The 24,617-nt window shown below is 44.1% G+C and overlaps 3 protein-coding genes across 4 annotated transcripts; all 3 read left to right on the forward strand.

The window, feature by feature from the left end:
• The first annotated feature begins 12,027 nt into the window (after window positions 1-12,027).
• LOC9656282 lies at window positions 12,028-12,657 on the forward strand. The gene has a single exon (XM_024685494.1). It carries the CDS (start codon window positions 12,028-12,030, stop codon window positions 12,655-12,657), a length of 630 nt encoding a protein of 209 aa, XP_024541262.1.
• Window positions 12,658-15,048: 2,391 nt separating this feature from the next.
• Window positions 15,049-20,773, forward strand: LOC9648215 (protein STICHEL-like 3). Of its 2 annotated transcripts, none has more exons than XM_024685682.1 (8): window positions 15,049-15,169; window positions 16,455-18,649; window positions 18,715-18,934; window positions 18,993-19,385; window positions 19,444-19,575; window positions 19,638-20,199; window positions 20,254-20,356; window positions 20,454-20,773. In XM_024685682.1, exons 2-8 carry the CDS (start codon window positions 16,502-16,504, stop codon window positions 20,571-20,573), a joined length of 3,678 nt encoding a protein of 1,225 aa, XP_024541450.1. In that variant the 5' UTR covers window positions 15,049-15,169; window positions 16,455-16,501; the 3' UTR covers window positions 20,574-20,773. The 2 variants fall into 2 exon arrangements, with proteins under 2 accessions (XP_024541450.1, XP_024541451.1); XM_024685683.1 differs by having other exon boundaries at window positions 16,637-18,649.
• A 1,046-nt stretch (window positions 20,774-21,819) lies between these two features.
• Window positions 21,820-24,143, forward strand: LOC9648216. The gene is made up of 2 exons (XM_002980472.2): window positions 21,820-22,474; window positions 22,556-24,143. Exons 1-2 carry the CDS (start codon window positions 22,291-22,293, stop codon window positions 23,473-23,475), a joined length of 1,104 nt encoding a protein of 367 aa, XP_002980518.2. The 5' UTR covers window positions 21,820-22,290; the 3' UTR covers window positions 23,476-24,143.
• The last annotated feature ends 474 nt before the right edge of the window (window positions 24,144-24,617 follow it).

The following is a 24,617-nucleotide window of genomic DNA, read 5'->3' on the forward strand; positions in this document are numbered from 1 at the left end:
CCCTAAATGAAGACAACAAACGCTACAAACTTGTTCGTGGTAGACAGTTTCATTGTCATCTCCCTCCCAGCTCACTGAGCTGATGAAGTGCAGAACTGTTGGAAAAATAAACCATCTGCTATTTTCCCTACCCTAGCCTAGCTTGGAAATTGGCTAGGTGAATCATGTTTCTATTGGATCCCATGGGAAGTGTCCGCAATTCTTAAAGAAGAAGAAGTCAAACGAAGAGCAACTTCTCCTCCTGCTGGTATGAAGTCGTGGTCGTTCATGTCGTGGTCGTTGGCGCAGATGACACAGACAGGCACACCCAGGGCATGGACGTGGTCGCTCTTCTCGCCCAAGGGTTCCACGGAAGATCTGACCACATGAGCGCCAGGAACCATTCCTGGTGTTTGAAATCCAGTATAACAATTAAGAAATGTTTCCTAGCAAAATTCTTCTCTTAAATGCACAACTGCAGCATGAACAACAATCTCTTTGTTTTTCTGCGTATTAGATATGTGTTAACTGATTTACTCTTTTTTAACGGTTCAATCTAGTAACAACATATTAGAATAAAATATGCTGTAGTAAATAATGCATTGCAACGTGCAGAAAATTATTATTTATTTGTACAATCACAAACAATGTACTCATTATTTTATATATGATAAATTAAATGAAAAATTAAAATAGTAATAAGTTTATAATTTTTTATTTAGATATATTATAATAGTATACAAAGTATTTAAGTTTTCAAAAAAATTAAAGTTTTAAGTTTTAAGTATAGATATATTAGCTCATTCACTTTTATTTATCCTATGAGATTTGAACTAACCTCCATTATCACTGCAAAGACGTTTAACAAGACAACCCGTTTGCACTTCTATCATGTGTTTCTAAGTACAAAAAGTTGGGACATCTGAGCAAGAACATAAAGAAAACACCGTTGAGAGTAATCAGGATTCCATATACACATAAGTATACATACTGAATGGTGTATATACTAATTGCCTAAACAAAAAGATTTCCTAAAAGCAAAGCTAGAGTGCCACTGGCTCAAACAGTAGAAATATGGGAAGCGAAGCATTACATCATCTAAACGGGCCCTTGTCTCTAAGTAGTGGAATTCTGACTTTCAGTGCATCAAGGTCGAAGGAGTGGAAGGAAGGCCAACTAGCAGAAAACCATTGATCTCAACCGCTGTCAACTTCTTAAACTCTGACTAGCAATAATTGTTTGTCTATGAAAGTATATGACGAATTAAAAAATGAGGTTGCTATAGGATGATTTTTTACACATTAGTAAGGTATAAATATAGCAGAGAAGTAATATTGGTTTTGGAAATCTCTATCGTCTACTGAAGCCCTGCCCAATTGGACCAGGCCATGGCAGTTGATTTATGGAACGTACTTTAGATGGTTTTGATTGTTGATTTGAAGTTTACCATTTACTGGATGATTAAGGAAGGCACTAGAACCAGGACAATAATGTTCTTATTACCAAGCAGCTGGACTCCCAGGACTACTTGGGCTTCCCCCCGGGGAGTCCAGGCATTCCCGGGACTCCAGTGACCAAATTGCAAGACTCCCAAGACTCGTGAAGTGAACAAATAACGTTGGGACCATGTGGGTTCCATGTGCTTCCGTTTTATGGTTCTGATTCTGAGATATATTTAGTTTCTAAAACTGTTTCTAGCAAGGTTTTATGGTTGATTTCGTCCGGTTTGCTCTAGTCGCTTAGATTGGCCACCCCGTTGCTAAGATAAATAAACTTTCTATCAATTCAGGAAAGCATCCATACACACACACCCTTGATCTTGTGTCTGAGATGTTCCACAAGCTGCGCATCTTAATCACGAAGGAGCTTGTCTAGGGCCTTCATATGGAGCTTCCTTGTGCCTATGCTTACATTACAGCACCATAACCAACCAAGCCAGTAGCACTAAGAGCACGCTTGACTAGCTGGAGTACAAGGCTTGCAGCAGGATAAGATTATGGGAAACTCTCAATGTGTCCAGTCAGATTCCCAGGGTCTATAGTGCCAGATTGACACACACAGCATTTGATGGTTGTCAAGTGGAAGTGAAATACATCTGCAGCTAGTGGGCGGCATCTGCTTTTGTCAGGAAAAACATCTTCCTGGAAAGAATTCCTGGTATCCTGTACTAATCAGCCAAAGGAATCAGCTGCTAGTGTCCATAAATTTCTAAAAGAAGACGAGAGTTTAGCAATAGCGTTTAGTTTGGTTTGAGTACACAAGTTTAATTTAACTTTGTTTGGTTCCTTTACTTAGTTTTAGTTTTAATTTTAATTTTAGTTTCCTCGCTATTTTGACCACCTTCCATTAATTCCACACGGAACAGGCCATCCCCATCAGCGAGTAGCCAGTTGATACATGCTTTGAAGCTAGCGGGGAAAGTTTCATTTCTTACCGCAGCCGACAAGGTTGAGTTCTTGTCGGCTCCTCCTCCATACCAACCTAGAAGATCCAGAAAGGTGAGCACCAGCGAGTACCAGTCATCCCTGTACAGGAAACCTTCAGCCCCATCAAACAGAGGAGACTCAAAGTACGGCGCACCGACCCTCATCCTCCTAATCTCCACGCTCTCGTCCACAAGACATGAACAGTCGAAGTCATTCAACCACAGCTCATCATGGAAGATGAGCATATTTGACGGCTTGATATCACGGTGAAGAACCCCGCGAGAGTGCAGCCCGACTAAAGCTGCCGAGGCTTGGTTCCAACAGCCCTGAAAATCCCACAGTACATTGTCCGAAGTCACCGGCCTGCCAAACCCCGCCAGTACCATCCACTCAAGGCCGTCGCCCGCACCAAGCACTTGACCGCACCAGCGCAGACCTTTCCGCTGAGGACGAGTGAAACTGGTTCCATCCACGCGCTCGTGAATGAAAGTTTCCCTACCGATTCTGCTGCGGTCGGAAACCTTGATGACGCAATCTTCCCCCGGAAGTTTAAAAACGACTGACTTGTACCCCTGCCCCACTATAGAAGCTGTGCTCAAGTCAATGCTTTTGCTACCGTCGTTTCTTGCAAGCTCGAGGGGAGCCTTTGGAATGCTGTACAAAGTGCAGAGCGTGTCGACATACCTGAATTTCAGAATTATCAGTATGAAAAAGGCAGAATAAGGAGGAGTTACCTGACTAAAAGGTGGAATCCATTGTTCGGCTCCGAAGGACATATATCAATGAGCTTGCTGCCCTCTTTGGCCGTGTTGAGAAGAGCGAGGTCGCAAAGCACGTTACTCATTTCCCACCCTGGACCGCAGGGAAACTCCGGAGCCACTTCACACGAAACCACCGCTTCCCCACGCTGCTCGTATCGGAACTTTACGAACCAGACGTACTCGCAACGAGTTGCGAAAATCCCCAGGTGGCATGGCAGACCTGCATACTTCTTATTTGACTTATACATCTTACTGATTCCGGCAACGTTTCTCTCGATGCCTGTCTCTGGCTTCCCACTCACAGCCAGACTGAAAGCAGCTTTCACTTCATGTGCTTCGTTGAATTTTCCACCCAAAATGCTGCTACTTAAATCTTCGCGTGCCCCTCCCACATGAACCTCCCTGAGAAATTTCACTTCAGGCTGCCCTCCAGATGACGCTTCCATAAACTTGAAGAGCAACGGATGGTATTCGAGTTCCTTGTCATTCTGTGTTTTACTTCGGCCTTTCCTCATGTTCAGCACGTCGGTCAGATCAGTCTCTTTGGCTTCATACAGCAAGAAATGCAGCCATCTTAGTTCTGCCACCAAATGTCGAGGACTTTCCAGTAACTCATCCACACCGACAATCTGCCGAGGAATATTATCCTTCCAGATGACTTTCTCCTTACAGTCCTCAAAATTAACAGAGACGATTGAAGAATTTCGTAGCAGAGAAGCCTCCGGCAGTCTTCGTTTTTTGAGCGGACAGAGAGATAGGCGCTTTTGCTCGTAATCAAGCTCCTTCCTCTTGGTAAATTCGAGGTGGTCTTCCACAAGAGTCTTCCTGTAGGCTGTTATTCCATCAGTGACCTCCTTGAACTTCTCAAATCCCTTCTCCCGTATTACTTCCGCCGCTATACTTTGTGCCCAAGCCAATTGGCGGTTGATGCTCTCCCAAGAACGAGCAAGCTCAGCATCGTAGGGCTTCCAAGCCTGCAATTCACCATCTACGTTACTCAATTCAGACGCCTCCATGATACCCAAGCCCCGCACAAACTCGCTAAATCTGCCCTAGGTTGAATTAAATCATTTCTGAGATCAATTTGAGTTTTTGTTTGAAAGCAAATTTGACTGATTTGATTTTCGAGCAGTTTGAACTTGGTTAGATTTTTTGTTTGAATGCTAATTTTGTAAAAGCTCAGAATACAGAATTATGATTATATACAAAAGCAGCCCAGATTGGAACCAATCTGATGGCATCATAATTATACATTTAGACTTTACATCATCAAAAAAATGGAAGGTAATTAAAATTATTTAATAGATGTGGAGGGACATCAAAAGGAGGCACTAGTGAATTTTGAATCTATAGGCAGTGCTATATGTTTTTGACTTTATATAACATGTAATCACATTACATGCACAATTTTCAAAGGATCAACTTGCTAAATATAATGTTAAACCAACACTCCCTTTGAGAGCCTTGTACCATAAGCTTGGAAAAAAACCAACATTAGATCATCCACCTTGTATTTAGCTAATGGACAATGATGAGAATTGTGATGCTATTGTTGTCCTACACAACACAAAAAGACAATGTTGAAAAGTCATGGTCAGGAGTGTGGGCTATGTATTTTGTCTATGTGTTTGCAAAAATTATACTAGAAGACATCATGCTTCCTTGTAAGCTTTCATGTCCTCTTTTCTATAAACTAACTATGAGTTTGATAAACTAATTACATGGTCATTTAACCATGTCTTCTTACATTATGTTTTTTTATCAGCATATATTGGTGGAAGGGAATGTTATTTTATTCAGGTAAAGAAACTTTGATCGATCAGTTGGGCTTGAGAGTGAGAGCATGGCAAGCCTGTCCTATTTGTATTGATAAATGTCCCATAGCTGTGTTGTGGTGAAGAATACAGTCAAGAATCACTAAGGGTTACTTGCTAGGTTGAAAGTTGAAGGTCCCCTACCAAAAGGTTTGACAATTGTGGTATCATAAACACTTGACAAGAGGTGGTTTCTTGTCTCGTACGGTTAGTGCATAGGGTGCGTAATCAATTCATTTGAATAGAAAGGAGCTAAGTGTAGCAATATTTTCTGAGGATACAGATGCTGGTGCAACAATAGTTTCTAAGATGCAGAGGCATAATTAAAGTATGCTCAGCTGCAAGAAAAAGATGATGTAGACTTTTCAGAAGACAATGTGGAACATGAAGAAATTGTAGGTGATTTTTCAGATGAAGAAGAGGAGATAATCCTTGTTCAAGAGTTTGTACAGGTGATCTGTTATTGAAGGCAATTGTGCAGCTCTATTGTTTTAAGGTGACAGTTGCATAGCATGGCTTATCATGAAATACAACATGGCTTGAAGATTCTTATATTACAATAGGTATCTTATATTCGAGCATGTTTTTAAAATTATTATCATGAACAAAGAAAATGCTGGAAGCAAATAAGATGTTGAAGATATTGAAGATATTGAGTTGTGTAGTGATTGAATTCTTTTCTATCTGATTCTACAAGCAGAAAACTTGGTGACCTTTTTTTGGGAGTGACCATTTTTAGATTGCAATTGGATGTGCTTTATGGACAGATGCCATGGCAGCACCAAATGCTAGCATGAATCTTTTTTTGTATTGTAAAAGCAGTATATTACCAAGCCAAGGTAGAACATACAAAAAGTAAACTTACATGCAAAAACAAAGGCATAAGTAGTTCTGATTGTAATCTTTCTCCTCTTCACCTTTGGCAAATGAAGCATAAGTCAGCATCAAAAGTGATTAAAATAACACTCTTGCTTGACAACTCACACTTCAAACAGTTTTTACTTAAATGTAATCTCAAATCTCTTTGTTATAGTGTAATATATTATACAATTTTTGGTTTTATACAACAAATTGTTTTTGTATAATATTAATTTGTTTTGTACTATACAATTTCACTTTTGTATTCTAGTATAAATTTATATTTATTTTTATATGATGCTGTAAGGTCCAAATATATGGCTATAATACCATATACTAATATTACCATAGTGGGATTTTGATAGCCGTTGGATTAGTTTCAATTCATATATAAACTAGGGTTTTTGGGCTAATTAATACCATTTTCATATTTGATTGAGAGGTCACTTTAATTATCCTTGAGGAGTGTTTAGATTTAGGATTTTAGTTTGAATTTAACTTTTGCATTGTCTAAATCTCCCTTTCCTTATAGCTTTTTCAATTTTTTCTTTTTTGCTTTTTTCTTTTCGTTCATCTTTATAGTAGAGCGGCAGGCTCCTCCTCCTTTGACTTTGGAGTAAGTTGGTGCAATTGCTTGATACTATATGGTTATAGTTGAATAATCAAACTCAATTAGTGGTAGCATTCTATGGTATGTGCGTACAACTCCATCATGCTCTAGCGTGCCAATCCTTGCATTTGCCAAAGTTCTTCCATATGTTCCTTAAGAATTATACTATTAGTTTAATCATTTTACAGTGATTGCCACATATCATTCTTGGGACCACTCATGAGGATTAGAGTATTCTCTTAGACATTCAAATTCACATTTGAACATGTTAATAATTATGATAATGCCTTCTAACAATTGCATTGTCTTTGTCAAAGGCCATTTGAGTCAGTGATGCAATTTAGCATTCGTTTCCGAAACACTTTGTTTTGTGCAAAGTCAAATATATCAGAGCAGATCAAGTTTGGAATGTTGTGGTTAACACTTCATCAAAATCTTGTAGAACTTGTACATACGCTTGCTCTAGCCACCCTTGATAATGCTCTTCGCTTAGCATAACATTATAACATGTTACATCTTTCACTTTTCACTACATGTCCTTAAACTTCACTTCATATAGGAGATAATCTTGTTCCAATAGAGGTTGATACTATTACTACTCGAGTTCAAGGACAAGGGTGAGGATGTAATTGTGGCTGTAATGTCTACTATTAGGTGTGTGATGAAGTTAATCACACTTATCGTTGTTGTTAACGTTTTCTAGATTAATAGCCTCCATTTTCTGGGTGAAGACCTTAGTGTTAATAACATCCTGTTAGTGTTGTTGTAGTAGAAGGTTTGGACACCGAGATGCTTCCGGCAAATGAGGAGTTAAGGTTCTTATGCGAAAAAATCATTAATCCCTCCATATTTCTTTTAGGAGTATTATTAAGGGGTTCACTTGGCACCAATTAATCCAGTGTTTACTTTCCAAGCTCACTTTTATAATAAGAGGTCTCCTATTATTCTCTCTGTATTGGTTGATATAAGCTTGAGTTTATCCTTTATTACTCAATTTACTACCACATATTGCCATTTAAATTTACGCTGTATGGCAAAGCTAATTTTCATTTTTTATGGCAACAACCATACACACGTATATGCACGAGATGAGGCAGACCTAGTTATGCATGTGGGTAATCTTGAAGTTGAGTTGAAGTCATTACGGGTGGTGCCGAATCAAGCTTTTAACTTCATCCTTGGTATGGATTGGTTACGGCACAATTACCAAGTGTGACTTTGAAGCTTCTATTTCTTTTATTCCTCTCACTTATGTTCTTCTTTATCCCTCTACTTTTACTTTTGCTTCATCACTTTTGTTTTCTCATTACTTTATTTTATATTTCCATTTTATTCCTCTATTCCCTCTTCTGATCCCCTCAATAGTCTTTATGTTGTAGTAATTGATCAGCTCATGAAGGAGTATGCCTGTCTTTTTGAATTTGACCTATCGTTTGGAGCCAAGATTGCAATATATCATCTTATTCCAACTAGGGATGCTCATCTAATCAAAGTTCCTATTCATAGTCAGTCACCATAAGCGATCAAGATTCTACGTCCAAATATCAAGAAGATATTGAAAAATAGTGTTATTTAAAAGTTGCAAAGTTTTTGGGCATGTGAACTTTTTTATGATAAAGCCTATTAGAAGTATTTGTTTCTGCATTAATTATCGTTTGTTAAATGAAGTGACAATTTTAAATGTGTACCCTTTTCCTCACACTGTTGATCTCTTAGATTGTTTGGGGAGGGTTCACCAAATTACATTTTGCTTCTGGAATCTGGTAAGTGCTGATAGTTGAGAAAGATATTCCCAAGACTATTTTTCTTACACCCTTTGGTTTGTATAAATTCTTGATAATGCCATTTGGTTTAAACAATGCTCTAATAACTTTCTAACAGATGATGGATGAAGTTTTTTAAGATATATTAAAGGTAACTACTGACTTGATCAATGATGTCTTGATCCACTTGAATAGGATGTGGGAGAAACATGTCTATGATATTTGTAAGGTGTTAGATTGGCTACAGGAAGTTGGTTTAAAGTTTAAGTGGTTGAAATGTGTGTTTAGATCTAAGGATATGACTTATCTTAGTTACAATATTTCTTATAAGGGTTTGCAAATTGATCTTGATAAACTTATGGCTATTTTAAAGTTCCTTATTCCAAAGTGTGTGAATAATGCACAATGCTTCTTATGCAAAGTGTAGTATCTTGGTCATTTTGTTGATCATCTTTTTTATCACACTACACCGTTGCGAGGGTTGCTGAAGTCGTGAATGTCGTTTTTCATTTGGTTTGTGGACTATGAGCAAGCGTTTATGGATCTTAAAGAACTATTGATGACTCTTTTAGTTTTTATGTACATAACTACATTTGACCTTTTATTTTGCACATGGATGCTTCTAGTATAGGTCTTGGAGGTTTGTTAATGCAAGAGAGCCCGAGTGTGCTTAATCAGTGCCGTCCCATTATATATATCAACTGTACATAATAATTGATGGAAGTGAATTACTCCACGATAAAGAAGAAGTGTTTAGTAGTAGGTTGGGGTTGTGAGAAACTTTATGTTTATTTATATAGTTCTTGGACATTACTAGAAGTTAATTATGTTGCAGTTACTTCATTATTGAAATGAAAGAATTTGGTTAGTTGTATTGCTCGATAAGCTTTGAAACTTTAAATATATAATTTCGATGTTATTCATCACCTAAGGAGTTCTATGACTAATGTTAATCCCTTTATCGAGCTTCTCTTTTTTCTTCATTCTCTTCTCATATTTTTGACAAGTCTATTATTCTAGCATTTGTGGATTTTTTGGACCAAGATTCTATGTTATGAGTGGTTGTTGTATTTGATATATAGTGTTCATAATGTATGGAACAAAATTTACCTTCTTTTAATAAGGTTCATGAGGCTCAAAAGGTTGAGCCATAAATCCAAAAGTTTCATAATAGGTTTGAGAATCTTAAATCATTTACTGATGATTTGCCATTTTGGCATTTACATTCTTAATATCACCTTAAGAATGACCTTCTCCTAATATTCATTTAAAGTTGGTGGTGCTTTTGATCTTTATTCCATATTTTCTTCATGCTTACCATGATTCTCCTATTTTAGGCAAGCATATAAAATATCATTGTGTGACTGAAAAGTTGCATACGTCTCTCTATTAGCCAGAGATACGATGTGATATTATTCAGTATGTGCATAACTGCGTTTAGCTCCCTCATGTTGTAGAAAGACAGTTAGAGTCAATTATAGTTTTCCATTTATTTGAGTTGGTGGCATTTGATTTAATAGAGTCTTTTCCTTGGTCGATTGTTGGCAATAAGTATATTATTATTGTTTCAGACTACTAGGTGGAAATTAAAACTCTTACTAGTGCATCTATAATTGTTGTTGGATAGTTCCTCCTTAATTAAGTGGTGTTTCATCATTACTGTCTAGAACGAATTCTTTCGAATAATGGTCCCGCATTTATGACTGAGGCATTTCACATTTTAACGTCTTAATTGAGGATACACCACACTTTCATAAAAGTTTATCATCCACATCAAATAGGTTGGTAGAATGGGTTGTTCGGACCTTCAAAGTGATGATTACAAAGTATATAAACTTTTAGCATTCGGATTAAGATGGTTATTTGCCGTATCTTCGGTATAGATATGTCACAAGGATGCAAAGTTTTATTAATGCTTCACCATATAAACTCCTATATGGTCATGATCTGATATTACTAACATAATTGAGTTTACCATTGCAATTGCCATTAGTTATCAATGCTAAGTCTTGGGATTAGTATTTGATGAACATTCTTCCATTAATTTGAGTAGAGTCTACTGAACACTTGAACTACATACAAATGGGACAACAATAACATTATAATTTCCATTATCATCCACTTATGGGATACAATGTTTATGTTAATTCGTTTTCCCAATCTTAAAGTACATGGTTTGTCTAAAGGGCTCTTTGTTTAGTGGAAGGAATTATATCAAATGTTGCAACAAATTGGATTACAAGTTTATGAGGTTTGGCATAACATCCAATAGATCAATTCTTTAAAAATTGTATATGTGCAACAGCTAAAACGTTTTGTATAAAAGGATCAAGAATAATTAACACCACGTATAGATCCACTGATGCCTTTTCCTGATGTTCCTTCAAATCTCGGTTTATTCACTTTGATTGTCTTCCATTGTTCCAAATGGAAGATTGTATATTAATATTAATGTAGTGGGATTTTGATATCCATTAAATTAGTTTCAAGCCAAACCATACATAAATTAAGGTTTTTAAGCTAATTAATATGCACATTTACATATTCCATTTCTATATTCCATGCATTCACAATGCAAATTCTATATGAACTGCAATGGATACCCTTGACCTCATGCATGAATGAATCATGTGTCAGGTCTTTAAAAGGCAAGACTGATACCACCTTCTTCTCCCTTTGTCTAACAAAATGAAAATCAACAGGTACCTTGTGGCTTGCAACTGCAGTCTTGAACAATCCAGAGGCATCCCTACACATTATGAAAATGCAAGCTTCTTGAACCTGGCTTTCTTGAAGCCTTGTTCCACCTGAGTATTTGCAAAAGGCATTTACTGGAAGAGTTGCAATGACAATAGAGGTTACTTTACCTCAAAGCTGGTTGGCTGTGGATGCATTGCTGAACTTGCTTTGCCCCACACATTTCTCGTTACTGCATGGTCCTTCTACAGGACTGGATTCTTCTCAACCTTTCTCAATGGTAACAAAGCTAAAAAAAAACTCTACCTCATGGATGTTTTCCAGATACGAAGAAGTTTGGTGCTCTTACCACTGGGAGGACGAATTCACCTGTATCGGCACCCCAACTGGTGTACTTTCCACAGGCGAACGTGAAGCGATCGATCGAGGCCTGCTGCAGACGTTGTTCAGGCTCAGTTTGTGAGTTTCTCCGGAAGCTCAAAAACCACCGCCTTCCCAAGCTTTATCTTCTATCTTCTGCAAGTCCCACTGAAGAGTGTGAGAAACACGGCAGAAATGTGTGGAGGACAAAAAAACATAAGATCGAGCAGACGTGGGCGACTTACACTGCTATCTGCAAACAGGTATGCGGGATGCTTCCCTGTGACTGTCTTGAGAAAGAGTTCTACTCCGCAAAGTACTGGGAGGCTGTCTCCAGACCTAACTGTGATCGACTCCTTGCTGCTGCTCACAGCTGGAGCATGGGAAAGCGCTTCCGTGCAGAATATGCTCTCTTCGGCTTCCCACGTCTCCCTGACACCAGATCCTCGTGGTGCTACTCCAAGTTTTGCAACCGAATGGATGTCTGCGACGGAAGCAACTCCACCACCCACGGGAAGGCACACCCTTTTTGAACGGGAGGCCTTTCGCGTTGGCGCCTACTTTGGAGCTCACCATCCTGATGGTTAGTGCCCAGCCCAAACGTACGCGCTCCTTAATCCAGTCCACGATAACGCCCTCCTTTTCGTCGCTGAACATCACAGAAAGGCCTTTGCTTTTTGTGGTGGTGCGTCCGTAGAGCCAGTCTGCAAGAGTAGTAGGCGGGACTGACTCGTTACTTTGCGCTTCTGCAGGGAGATCATGGGATGGTGTTTGTGCTGCTGGAACTGGAGTATGTTAAGTTTCCGGAGCTGTTACCGTGGCCTAACTCTGAGATCAACCGAAACTGTGGAGCAGAGACGTGCAGCAACGATTGTGCCCTGGACCATTGAGCCTTTCTTCCTTCGCTACCGTGCAGTGCTACAGCAAGGTGAATTCCCTCTGAGCCAGATCCTGAACTTTGATGAAACAGGGCTGAATTTCGGGCGAGAAAGAGCAAGGTTGTTGGGTACTCGCTCAGAGAGGCTGCACACAAGTCACCAGTATCGGATGCAACGAAAGAAAAAGAATTACTGTTGTCGCAGCAATCCTGGCAGACGGCGGTCGTTTGCAAAAAATTTATATCTTCAAGGGGAAACGTCGGCAGATTGCGTGGATGAAGATTGTGAGCCTGAAGCTTCCTTTGCAATGCAAGAGAACGGATGGATGAAGGCTGAAGTATTTGTTGAGTTCCTGGCACACAGAGAGAATTCGATCGCTGGGGGAGTTTTTCTCCTTCATCCTCTTCTGCTCATCTGTGATGGACACAAATCACACATTACTGAGGACGAATTGAATTACGCAGCAGACAGGGGCATGGTTGTCGTTTGCTTACCTCCTCATACAAGCTGATGTGTCAGGAAAATATGTTGGAGCCTAAAACGTGTGGTCTGCAGGCTGTGGGACTGGAAGGGGTAACCGGAAGTATTAGTGGGTATAAGGGGTTATACTACTCATCCACAAAAGGTACTAAACTAAAGCTATTTAGAGAGTGTGACGAGGTGGTTTCCAGAAGTGATTTTCTGGCACTGCCTGCTTTCCAATTGCTCAAGGACTCTTGGCAACACAGTGTAGCTGTGTGATAAGTCCGGGGCCAAGGCCAGTGGGCTTCCCAAACCGTTATTGGGGAGTTAAACTATCCAGGTACAGGCGGAGCTTAGAGAGAGCTGAGCTAATTGATCTCCTCAAACTGGAGCTAACTTGTAACTGAAAATAGTTGTAACACCTTGTCTCTTGATCATAGCTGCTCGAACTCGATAACAAAGTCCCTCAGTTAAAAATATTCGACTGGCCTTGTTTCTTTCTCTTATGCTCATGGCGCGTTAAAGGCTCCAAGCATTCAGCTAAAATAGCCTCCTCCTCATTGCCACCACCTTTTCACTTTATACCTGATCAGTCTCAAATAGAAGAAGATCAATCCCGAGTGCTTCCTTCTTTATACTGAACAGTCTTGTAAAATGGTGCTTTCAAAAGTCTCATCTTAGTTCTCAGCACGAACGGCCTTGGGAGGTAACTCCTTTTCAGGAAATCCATCTGCCTTCCTCGCTGAGTTCTCTACTGTTCCTAACTCCTTACAAGGAAAAATAATTTTTTTTAAAAAGTAAAAATCAGGATTCTAGTTTGTTTCCTCAAGACTGATACTTTACTTTCAGCATCACCTGTCTATTAAACAAACTAAACAGACAGAATTTCAGGGGTCCTACTCAACCGGAGTTTCTCAAATTCACAAAGTGTTCAGGGAACCTTTGCCTCAACTTGAAGCTCTGGAATTTCTTAAGAGTGTTTCATGAGTTCCAAACTCAACCGGAGCTCTGTTATTACTTCAGAGTGCCAGGCCAATCCCGCTATGAGCCTCCACCAGAGTTTCTCTGGTTTCACTCTCAGACTCAACCAGCACTCTAAAATTATCTCAAACAGTCCAGGGAGTGGTCCACTCTAGGTCGCTTCAAGTGGTCCCAAGAGTCCCTAAGAGTCTGAGCTCAATCCCAGCATGTCCCGAGAGTTATAACTCAACTGATCATTGAGCATAATCTCAGACTGTCACGGGAGTGCCCAACTCAACCAGACCCCATCTGGGAGTCCACGTCAGCGTATCCAAAGAGTCTCGCCACGTCAGCGTTCCACCAAAGCACTGTCCCGCCATGTCAGCGTGTTCTGCCACGTCAGCGGGTCCGCTTTTATCTTAAATATTATTTTTCTTGGTTTACTCTATTATCTTGCATATTCTCAAGAATTTATAGGTATGAACTAAGGTTTGAATTAGGTTTCTATTTAATGTCTTTTTACTTACAATTTCGTTTTAAAATAAATGTAAGAATAACAAACCTCTCAAAGCATTAGCAGTGATAGTCATGGATTGATTTAATTGTATAAGTTTAATATCATTTTTATAAAACTTAGTAAATTAATTCATAAGAAAAAGTATATACAATTGATTTATTAGTTAGAAAAATCAGCATATATATATATATATAAATATATATATAACTAATTTTAATTACTGGATTGTCCTTTATATAACTATATTTACAAAAATATTAAAAACAATTATAATTTTTTATTCTGAATGGTTTAAAATTTTATTTAAAAGTCAGAATGTTGTACTAGGCCCCTCTTTCAAACCATTTAGTCAGCCACTGACAATGTACCCTCTACTATACTTTTACACAGCAAGCCTAGCTCTTTCAACCTACGCTTAAAGCCCTTAGCTACGCTTCCAAAATTGACCTTAGCTAGCTGGCTGGAAGTGTCCACTTCCATGCAGATCTCTCTCACCCCACCTCCTCGGAAGAAATTCATTTAAACCACTAGGATAGTTGCAGTAGTAGATTGTTTAGCAGTTAGCTAAGTAGCTATAAGCAGTTCTTGCAAGCGGCAAGAAAAATTGGTGTTTATAACCTGTCGAGGAGCTATGTCTTCAACTACGCCAGAGACGTATTAACCAGCGTATCAGCGTACGATTCTACGGACGTGCTTTAGCACGTGAGACAGCAATCCCCCGCCGTCGTTTGTCGCCGTCAGAGGAGATGAGCAGACTGACGGAAAACTCGGTTTTGTTCCGTTTGGCTGATGTACATGCATGGTCACACCCATGCCAGGCTTTGACGCGTGGCATATGTCATGATGGGTGACGCCCATGGCCATGCTATATCTACCGTTGGATGGCAAAACTATGTGTGCAAAAATGGGTGGGAAAACTCTATTGCTGGCCGGGGAGTGTGGCATTCCAATCTCCTCTTTTGCTCGTCGCGCCCTGTGCTTAGGGTTTGGGGTTTAGGGCGAGGCGATCGTGCGCGCAGGCGCGAATGCGAGGGCGGCAGCGCGCGTGGGGAGCAATTCTTCGCGAAATCCTTCTGGCTTTCAGGTAATCATGAGGGATTCCATCGATTCTTGCTTCGTGCTGCCGCTGCATTTAGAAATCCAGCTTGCTTTTCTGCGATTCCTTGCGAATCCGGTTGCTTTCGTAAGCTAGAACCTTCTCCTTTTGTTTTTTGTTCTGTGGATTTGCTATATTTTTTTTTGCTTTGGTTGTTGCTCGCTCTAGCGCTATGACCAAGTACTCTCCTTTGTTGGATTCGAGCGATACTATGATTGATTAATATTTTGTTTTCTTGTCCACTCTAGTGCTTGGCATTTTTTGTATTCGATTTCTTCTTGGGCTGTCGGGGCATTGTCTTATACTTTACTCTTTCCTTCATCCCTGCGTTGCTTTTTTCTTCAACTTGCCGCCAAAGTCGTTTCCGTTTGCTGTTCACCAGTTAGCTTTTCTCCTCGCATCCAGAGCCCATCAAAGATTTCATATGTTATGTTTTCCAAGAGTGGGCTGCCTGTTCCCGGGAATGGTTTGTCTTTCCTCTCGCACGGATGCGGTGGATTTATGTGTGCAAGACGGGTTTCTGGGAGAGAAGGAAGTCAGTAACATTCCCAACATTGAAAGCTCTCCCTGTGATTTCTTTTCTCCTTTTGTCTTATTTTTGCGTTCCTTGACATTCGCGAGAATGAGATTCCTTTGTTTCTTCCTTCCTCTTCACCCCAGCTTGAACTTCCTCTTCTTGATGAAAGCCAGCTCATTGGAACGACAACAATCATTGTTCTTCCGCTTTGTACCTCGCTTCTTGTTTCCAGAATTCATTAGCCTCGCCGCGCGCTGAGCCTACTCTCTGTGTGCATGTTTTGGGCATCAATATTGCTAGCTGGTTGGATACTTAGCCTGCCTGTGCGTTGTGCATCCTTACATGGTCGTAGATAATGTTTCTAGTACCCATTGATTTCAGGAGAGTCCCTCTTGTCTGTTGTGAGTGGTGAGTGGATGCGTGTGTTGTCTTGAAAGCAAGCCGTGTGTAGCTATAGTGAGCGACTGAACGGGAAATTGCCGGAAGAAAGCATTGCTGCCGTAGAGAGACAGCATTACCAGAGGACGCACACCACTGCCCAGTGGTGGAATCAGCATCCAAAGGCCCAAAAAGGCAGCATTTTGGAGGATAATAGATTCCTCATAGTGCATCATAAAAGCATTGAAAGGAGGAGCTTTGCTTGACCTGCCTGGGAAAAGAAAATGTCTTGCATTTCTCTATCCAGGCTGTGCTCACCGAATTCTATTTCACTTGCGGCCTCTCCTGATTCTGACTGTGATTCTTTGGTAATGGAAGGTCCCAGCAGATCCAATGCTACTGCTATCCCCGCTCCTGCTTCATGCATGTGTTTGACAATGCCAAGTAGAGCGGCCGCTGGAACAGGAAGTAGTCATGGATCTGAGTCTCGGTCGTCTCATCTGGACAAGCATGTGCACTTGACAAATTGTATTCATCTGAGAAATCGGTTTCATGTGCAGAGGCACAAGATGACGGTGGAAGCAAGGCACCACCTGAGTGCCGGTGGAGTAGCAGCAGCGGGCCTCCCTCTGATGAGGGAACTTACAGCTCTCAGCCGAACCCGTTCGCTCAGGGACCCTTCCACCAGCTCCATCCTTAAGTCGCCGCTGATGAAAGGCTCCAGTCCAGGAACACGGAAGCTGGAGCAGGCCTTGCGAGGTAAAGATAAGAGTACAGTAGCTACTGACCAGCAGCAGGAGCACAGGAATGACTCACAGACAGGAAGTAGTAATTTTGAGGCTAACAGGGGTGGAGAGTCTTACAAGTCGGCAGCGGTGTCCGAAGATCAAGACCCCTTGACCAAAGTTACAAAGCGAAACAGGAAAGTTCACCTGGATAGGTCCTCACTTGGCAGCCATGGAAGTGGAAGCCTCTCTAGGAAGATTGTTACTCAACTCCAGCAGCAGCAGCAGACTTTAGCTACGAATGTACAGGGACAGACCCCTTCTCCTCTGTCTCTGGGTGTCTACGACGATCCCAGCATTCTCCTCAAGTTCGCTGCTGGTCCTGCTGCTCCGAGAAGAAAAAGCAAGAATAACTCTTTTGAGAGTGATCCGGAAGCATCGGCCGAGGATGAGGTAGAGGAGAAGCAACAGGTCCAGAAAGTAAACGCAAGGTCCCGGTCACATTCTCCGTTGCTGTCGTCCAGAGATATTTCCAACAAAAGCAGGTCTCCAGTTGTCTCACGAGAAATTGCTAACACGAGAGCCTTCAGCTTCCCAGATCCCGGTCAACAGCACTACCACTATACAGGAACCAACGAAGATGAGTTGGAGTGCTCGCAAGAACCAAAGCACGGGTGTGGGATACCGTGGAACTGGTCCCGTCTGGGCCAGAAACCGAAGGGAAAAGGTTTCCTCGACAGCACGGGTAAAATGCTTCGTCCGGAAGTTTTAGCAAGGAGGAAGGCTGGAGAGCATACGCTCTCAAGAAGCCAGTCCGAGTCAGGCCGGGAACTCGCTACGGCTATGTTCCAGCAGGACTGTCTATCGTATTCTTCTGCCGGAAACTCGGACGCTGAGGCTCTTCCACTTTTGACAGAACCAGAGGCATCCGTAAGTGGTGACGTCGCTGCTTCGTCAGTAGAAGTTGACAGCGACAATGTCGTAGCGGCGAGAGGAGAATTAAACCCGAGGGGTATTTTAGCACCGAAAGGGAGGTCTCAAGTTACGACGGAAGCTCTCCAGGCAAGGTTGCGAGAACGGCTGGGCTGGATATCCGAGCGAAGGGTGGTAGAAGGTGGTGGCAGTGATTTTAGGCAGAACAAAAGCTTAAGCTACAAATACCGGCCAAAGACGTTTCGAGACATGGTTGGCCAGAACGTGGTGATGCAGTCGCTCGCAAATGCGGTTCTTAGAGGACGCATCGTTTCGCTCTATCTGTTTCAAGGTCCGCGGGGCACAGGCAAGAGCTCCGCAGCTCGGGTTTTCGCTGCTGCTTTGAACTGCCTTTCCTCCGAGGAGCTCAGACCGTGTGGCCTGTGCCGGGAGTGCGTTGCGCTGAACCTTGGCAAGAGCTTGGACGTTCGAGAATTCGACGCCTCGAGATTCAACGGCCTAGGCAGCGTGAAGGAGCTCTTGGAAGTTGCGATTCTACCTCCCTCCTCTGGTCGATACAGGCTTTCGGTCGTGGACGAAGTTCACACTCTGACTGCCGAGTCATGGAATTTCTTCCTGAAAGGCATGGAAGAGCTTCCGGGGAACTCGATCGTGATTTTGATAACGAGCAACCCAGAGCAGCTACCACGGACGCTGGGTTCAAGGTGCCAAAAGTATCCGTTTACCAAGCTCAAGGACCCGGACATTATCAGCAGGCTGCAGAAGCTGGCGACGAAAGAAAACATCGACATCGAGATAGAAGCTCTTGAACTCATTGCGTCGAGGTCGAATGGATCACTCAGGGACGCGGAAATGACCCTCGACCAGCTTGGCCTTTTGGGACAAGTAGTGACACTGTCTACATTGCAAGAACTTGTAAGTTAACGAGAGGTTAGTTGGCTGGTGGGCTGGAAAATTGATATAACGTTATACTTCTCCAGGTTGGGCTCCTTCCCGATGACAAGCTGATGGATTTGCTGGATTTTGCTCTTTCCGGAGATACCGTGAGCACCGTGAAAAGTGTGAGGAATCTGCTGGAATCTGGTGTCGAGCCTCTCGCTCTCATGTCGCAACTAGCTACTCTTATCACGGACATGCTTGCGGGGAGCTACAAACCGGTTTTAACTCAACGAAAGAGGCGTTTTTTTCACAAAATTGCGTGTGAGTCCTTTGTTTTCTTCTTGAGTTGATGCTGACGTGCGTCTTTTTTTATCAACAGTGAGCAAAGAAGACTTGGAGAGGCTACGACAGGCTTTAAAAATACTTTCTGAAGCGGAGAAGCAAGTCCGGGCTTCAAGCGATCAAACTACCTGGCTAACAGCTGCTATTCTTCAGTTCGCACCAGATCGAGCATATATATTTCCAGCAAGTTCTAGCGGCTCGAGTGCGACTCAGAGTCTCGTTGGCAACGACACAAGCGAGAAAGAAACGATCGAATCAGATTCAGGAGCACTCAAGCAAGGGTGGGAACCGGAACACGAGCACTTTGAAAATCCGGTGGATGACACAGCGGTATTTGCAAAACCGGAGGTACCTTGGGCCAACAAGAGCTTGTCCACTGTGCCGGAAGCAAGGATACACCCATACGTTCAAACGGCGTCCACCAACGACGGTATTGATGCAAGTTGATGATATCTATTTTCTAGTAACACCTATTCGCTGTCCTGCAGGACACGACACTTGTGCTTTTGATCAAAAAAGGCTGGACGACGTCTGGCAAAAAGCACTGAAGAACAGCCGGTCCAAATCCTTGAAGCATTTGCTTCGTCACGGAAAATTGATATCCTTATCGATGCAAGAAGGTACGCATCTGGCAATACGACATTTATCTTTCCTTGACAGCAGTGTCAATGCTGGATGGCAGTGCAAGCTACGGTTGAAATCGAGTTCCAGCATTCCAAACAGAAGGCCAAGGCTGAAAAGTCAAGATCACGTATAAGCCATGCGTTTCAGTCGTCACTGGGTTGTCCCGTGGAGGTTCAAATCAAACTGGCGTCAAAGCTACTCGAGCACGATAAGAAACGCGTTTCACTGCATCCACTTCGCGGTGACCATCTCCACCGAAAGCCCGGTTTCGGTGTCAAGCGAGACGGAGAAACGTCACCAAGTCAACACTCTCAGCAGCGTCCTCAGGGAATCGAAGAAGAGCGCCTGGAAACTGCCTGGGCTCGACAGAGCACACCATCGATAACTCCCTCGGATCCTTCGTACTACTCGGCAGGGAAAGAATGGAGCTCGGCTCCACCCGGTAGAGCTCCACTGGGCTTGGTGATCCAGCGACAGGGACCGACGCTAGCCAATCTCTCGGAGCGAGAAAGCCACAGCCATAGCCAGGCCTCGCAGTACGATCTCAAGTTCCAGAAAGTGAGGCACCTTGGTCCGGAAGTTTTAACTCCAAGAGAAGCAGGCTTCGAGCACGCCAACCTGTGAGTTCCATTGTTTTAATTTTTTGGTTTCTCGTAACGCTTCCCTTGTTCCAGGAGGCTGGAATCCCGCACAAAGTCCAACCGGCGGCTACTGTGCTGCTGGCGATCGTCGCCAAGGTCAGACGAGGAAAAGCGACGCAGGAAAGAAGAGAAGAAGGTAACCAAGACCAATTCTAGTTTTGCTTTGCATTTCTCTAGAAGTTCTTCGCATGTTTTTTGTCATTCTCTCATTCTTTTCTTTTCCCACTTTCCAGGCAGCGAAACAAAGACGACGGCGGCGGCGGCGCGCGTGTTTCTTCATGAGAATCGTCCCGTGCGCTGGGAGCCACGGCTGCAAGTCACTCTGCGCCTTCACACGCCAGCACGCCGCGTGAGCGCCACGTCACCGCACGTCCGCCACGTCACAGGGGAATCTGCCATGTCGGCCCGTCCGTACGGGAGGGGGAGCAGCCCGTACGATCCTCCAAGATACTATAGCTAGCAAAGTAGTTGTTTTTAATTCTTTCCTTGTGCCAAGCCAAACAAAACATGGTCGCATTCGTGCTGCGCCATCACATCGCACTCAAAGTCGAAATCCCTCTGCTGCTCGTGGATCAAGCTTCCTCCAGGCAAGTGGTGCTTGGGCCGTATGGCCAGAAATCAAATCTTGGTGGACAGTACCAATACGGCAGGGGTACGGCCCGTACGCCCAGCCTTCCTCAAGTGGCGGAAGGTGAGCCATACCAAACCTAGGCCATTAGTGCATTTGACTGGCAGTGGTACTGGAAATATGCCGCCCTTTCGCTTGAAAATTCTTTTCCACAAGAAAGCATTAACAAAAGAAAAAGTTGGCGGCCGTCCGGACTCCGCCACCTTTTCTTGTTTTTTTTATGTACATGATTTGTTTGATATAGTTCTTTCCTTTGTATTATTCCTCTTCCAAGGCTTTGCGGATTGAATCAAGATGCGCCGCGTCTCGTTTTTAAAAAAAAAGGGAAAATAACGGGGAAAAGGATCTTCCCGGAAGCTTCTCCGTATAAACCCTAGCTAGTCCCTCCCCCGGAAAGTGGGAAATGGAAAGGGACCGACCGACGCTGGACCGGGCTGGTGGTCTATTTTGACGGGTTCCACGTTGCCGGGTAAAAAGAAGGGTAAATAAAGGGAAAGTTGGGGCTAGTCCACGTGTACTAGGGCGGTGGTGGTGGTCCTCGTCGCAACGTCACCGCCAAATAAACGGGACGGTCACCTGACCGCCGTTGGATCCACCGAATCAACGGATGGATGCGCTGGGTAGCCGGAGCGGAGATGTTGCCGGTGGGTAATTTTCAGTGTCAATGTCCTCCCCTCTCTTTTTGAAAAGCATGAAATTTAAATTGTTTTTCCTATACCATGTAAGCTACATTTTACCGCGCACATGCCGTGTTGACCTTGGGGTAAATATCGGACGCCCTTGCCACGTCACTTGCCGACATGCCGAGCCAAGAAGTTGCGTGTCGCGTTAATAGCCGTTGGATCTGGATCGGGCGGTCACCCTACTCCACCGGTGGAATCTTCGCGCGGCGAAACGATCGAAAAAGTGTGTATTTCTTTGGTTCCATAGAAATGGGCTAAAATTTAACCAGTTTTGGTAGTAGGGTTGTGTCGCATTTTTCTTGCCGAAGAGTGGGGAGAGACCGCCATCGTTCTACAGCGTTGTTTTTTTCCTCTCTTTCTCTTGCGAGGGCTCCTCGCGCCGCGCCAGGAAGAACAGTGATTCTGGAATGCGGCGACCAGACGCCAGCGATTCCGGAGGAAGAGGAGGAGGTGTTTGTCGCGGCGCGCCTTGATTTCGAGCTAGTTTCTTTCCCTCCGATCCGCGCGCGCTGCCGATCGATCCAGCCGATTGGATCGATATTTCGTAGGTCTGGTGCTTCCATTCTCCTTACCGCTCCTCCCTTGCTTCCAGGGAGAGATTGGGATCGATATTTCGGTGCTTCCAATCTTCTTGCTCCTGCCGGGAGAGGTTTGGATCGATATTTCGGAGGACTTGTGCCAAATCTTCCTCTTGGCCGAGGGAAGATCGAGGTAGATAGATAGATTGTCGCTGGAATTGCGAGACCATTTTTCCACGCGATGAGCTGCAACGGATGCCGGGTTCTTCGCAAGGGATGCAGCGATAGCTGCGCCTTGAGGCCGTGCTTGCAGTGGATCGAGGGCGCCGAGGCGCAGGGCCACGCGACGGTGTTCGTCGCCAAGTTCTTCGGACGAGCGGGGCTCATGGGCTTCATCGCCGCCGTCCCAGAGAATCAGAGACCAGGTAAGCCTCCTTCCCTCCCTCCCAAGTCTTTGGACCCCGCGATGGAATCATGACTTGCATTGTCTGGATTGGTTTTGGCAGCTCTCTTCCGGTCGCTCCTCTACGAGGCCTGTGGAAGAACAGTGAATCCCGTCTATGGCGCAGTGGGCCTTCTCTGGTCGGGCAACTGGCACGTCTGCCAAGCCGCCGTGGACACTGTTCTTCGCGGCGGATCGCTCAAGCCCGCTGGAAGCTCTCCATCGAATCTCCCCTGCTATGGCCCGATGCCAAATCTCCCCCGGCTCCACATCAAATCCGCCACGCCATCGCCATCGCCATCGCCATCACCACCGCAGCCCCCGGCCCCGGATCACCACAATGACGTGAAGCGTTTCAAAGCGCTCGACCACCACCACCACCACCAGAGCCAGAGTCTCGTCAAGGCCGGCGGCTGCGATGTGGGACACGTCACCCTGGGCGGGCGATCGGGGCCGTCGGATCGCCCATTGCTGGTAGCTGTGAAGAGGGAGAGAGAGGAAGCGGCCGAGCTTGTTGCCCCTGTGGCGAGGAGGCCACGCGTCTCCCGCCCGGGGCTCTGCCAACTGGAGCCCATCTCCGCCGTCGATGAGGAGCTCATCGACCTAGATCTGACGCTCAGCTCGCACCCGCCAACACCGCAGCTGTTTTTGCCACCCCGCAAGAACAACGCTACGAACATCAGCTTGACGACCGCCACCGCCACCGCCGCCGCCGCCACCACCACCACCGCCACCCCCGCCGTCGCCATTCCTCGCGTGGCCAGCCCGGTTTCGTGTAGCAACTCGTTTAGCTCCGAGGGGTCTGTGACCAGCTTGGACACGGCCGATTTCATCGCCTCCAATTGCCACACCGTGGCCGCCACCACCAGCGGCATCCCGGGGATGGATTTACTCCAGAGAATGGAGCGAAGGCAGCACCACCATCACCACCACCACCACCACCACTATGGTCACCATCAGCGCAGGGAGCTCCAGCAGCAGTAGAGCAGTCATGGAGCATGAGTGTGTGAAGAGGACTTCTCTTCTCCCAAATTTTTTGGACTTTTTTTTTTTTTCTTCTTCTTTTTGGCAGTGATCCCCATCTGTCAGGTCCTTGAGCACTTAGCCTTCAGTCAGAGAACAGTCACACTTGCTTGTCATGCAAGAAAGGAAAAAGCTTTCGCCCAGAGGGACACAGAGGGAAGAGTCCACCACCTTTTTTGGAGAGGAAAGCGGCATTGCCCTCTATCTAGAAAGAACTTTTTAGTAGTCCCAACTGCCACGTCAACGCCTTGTTGTCCACGTCATTTCTATTTTTATTTAATTCTGTCACGCTTATTCTAGCTCGCAAGATTTCTGGCCACAAGCTTGGAGGATTCGTGGAAGAACTTGATCCCTCCCCGACGTTTCTTCCCATTTTCATGGAGCTGGACGGAGAGATTCGAGGTGGCGGGGTTGATGGGATGGTGGACGTGACAACCGAGCAATCTATAAGTCAAGATTTTGCGGGATTTTCTTTGACATATGGGAGGCGTGTAGCAACGTGGGGGCGAGGTTTGATCGGTCACGGGGGCGATGATGCTGCTGCTACAAGTTTTTAGAGGTCACACGTTTGCAAAGTATCTGCATTTGTCACCCTGATAAGATTGTAATAGATCAATCTGTTCTTCTTCCTTTGTGATTTTTTCTTCCTTTTTTGCTTTTCTCTCCAAGAATCCGGGGAGCTTTTCACCTGTGGTGATGGAGCATTTGGACAACTCGACCATGAAGTCGAGGTTGCCTGTGGAATCCGCCACACTAAAATTTATCTCCTTGCGTGGTTAGCTGAATCTTTGTGATTCCGATAATGAGGGATTACTGGTAGGAAAATGTGACGGCCTTGTTGTCAAAGCTTTTGGACTAGGCATTTCATCCAACGAGCTCAACAAAGTGACAAGCAACTCCATCGCCAGATTTGTCAGCATTTCATGATCAATCGGATGCTTGCGTACCGTTCCTCGCAAGTGAAGAGCTTAATCTTTCCAATGCTTCGGTTTTCCTTGTTTGTTCAAGACAAGAATACAATCCGTGAAAGCATTAACGGGCGAAATTCTACTTACAGAGAACAAGAGTTGGAAAAAACACAAAGTAGTTTCCGTAGCGCGGCT

Source organism: Selaginella moellendorffii, unplaced genomic scaffold, assembly GCF_000143415.4.
Source record: "Selaginella moellendorffii unplaced genomic scaffold, v1.0 SELMOscaffold_45, whole genome shotgun sequence".
Classification (NCBI taxonomy): domain Eukaryota; kingdom Viridiplantae; phylum Streptophyta; class Lycopodiopsida; order Selaginellales; family Selaginellaceae; genus Selaginella; species Selaginella moellendorffii.

What these genes read in the sequence shown, in the direction of transcription:
- LOC9656282 (XM_024685494.1), top strand. Translation starts at nt 12,028, where the DNA reads ATGGGATGGTGTTTGTGCTGCTGGAACTGGAGTATGTTAAGTTTCCGG.
- LOC9648215 (XM_024685682.1), top strand. Translation starts at nt 16,502, where the DNA reads ATGTGTTTGACAATGCCAAGTAGAGCGGCCGCTGGAACAGGAAGTAGT. An exon ending in TGTCTACATTGCAAGAACTT is followed by an intron (nt 18,650 to 18,714) that starts GTAAGTTAACGA and finishes ATACTTCTCCAG; the next exon opens with GTTGGGCTCCTTCCCGATGA. An exon ending in TTTTTTTCACAAAATTGCGT is followed by an intron (nt 18,935 to 18,992) that starts GTGAGTCCTTTG and finishes TTTTATCAACAG; the next exon opens with TGAGCAAAGAAGACTTGGAG.
- LOC9648216 (XM_002980472.2), top strand. Translation starts at nt 22,291, where the DNA reads ATGAGCTGCAACGGATGCCGGGTTCTTCGCAAGGGATGCAGCGATAGC. An exon ending in CCCAGAGAATCAGAGACCAG is followed by an intron (nt 22,475 to 22,555) that starts GTAAGCCTCCTT and finishes TGGTTTTGGCAG; the next exon opens with CTCTCTTCCGGTCGCTCCTC.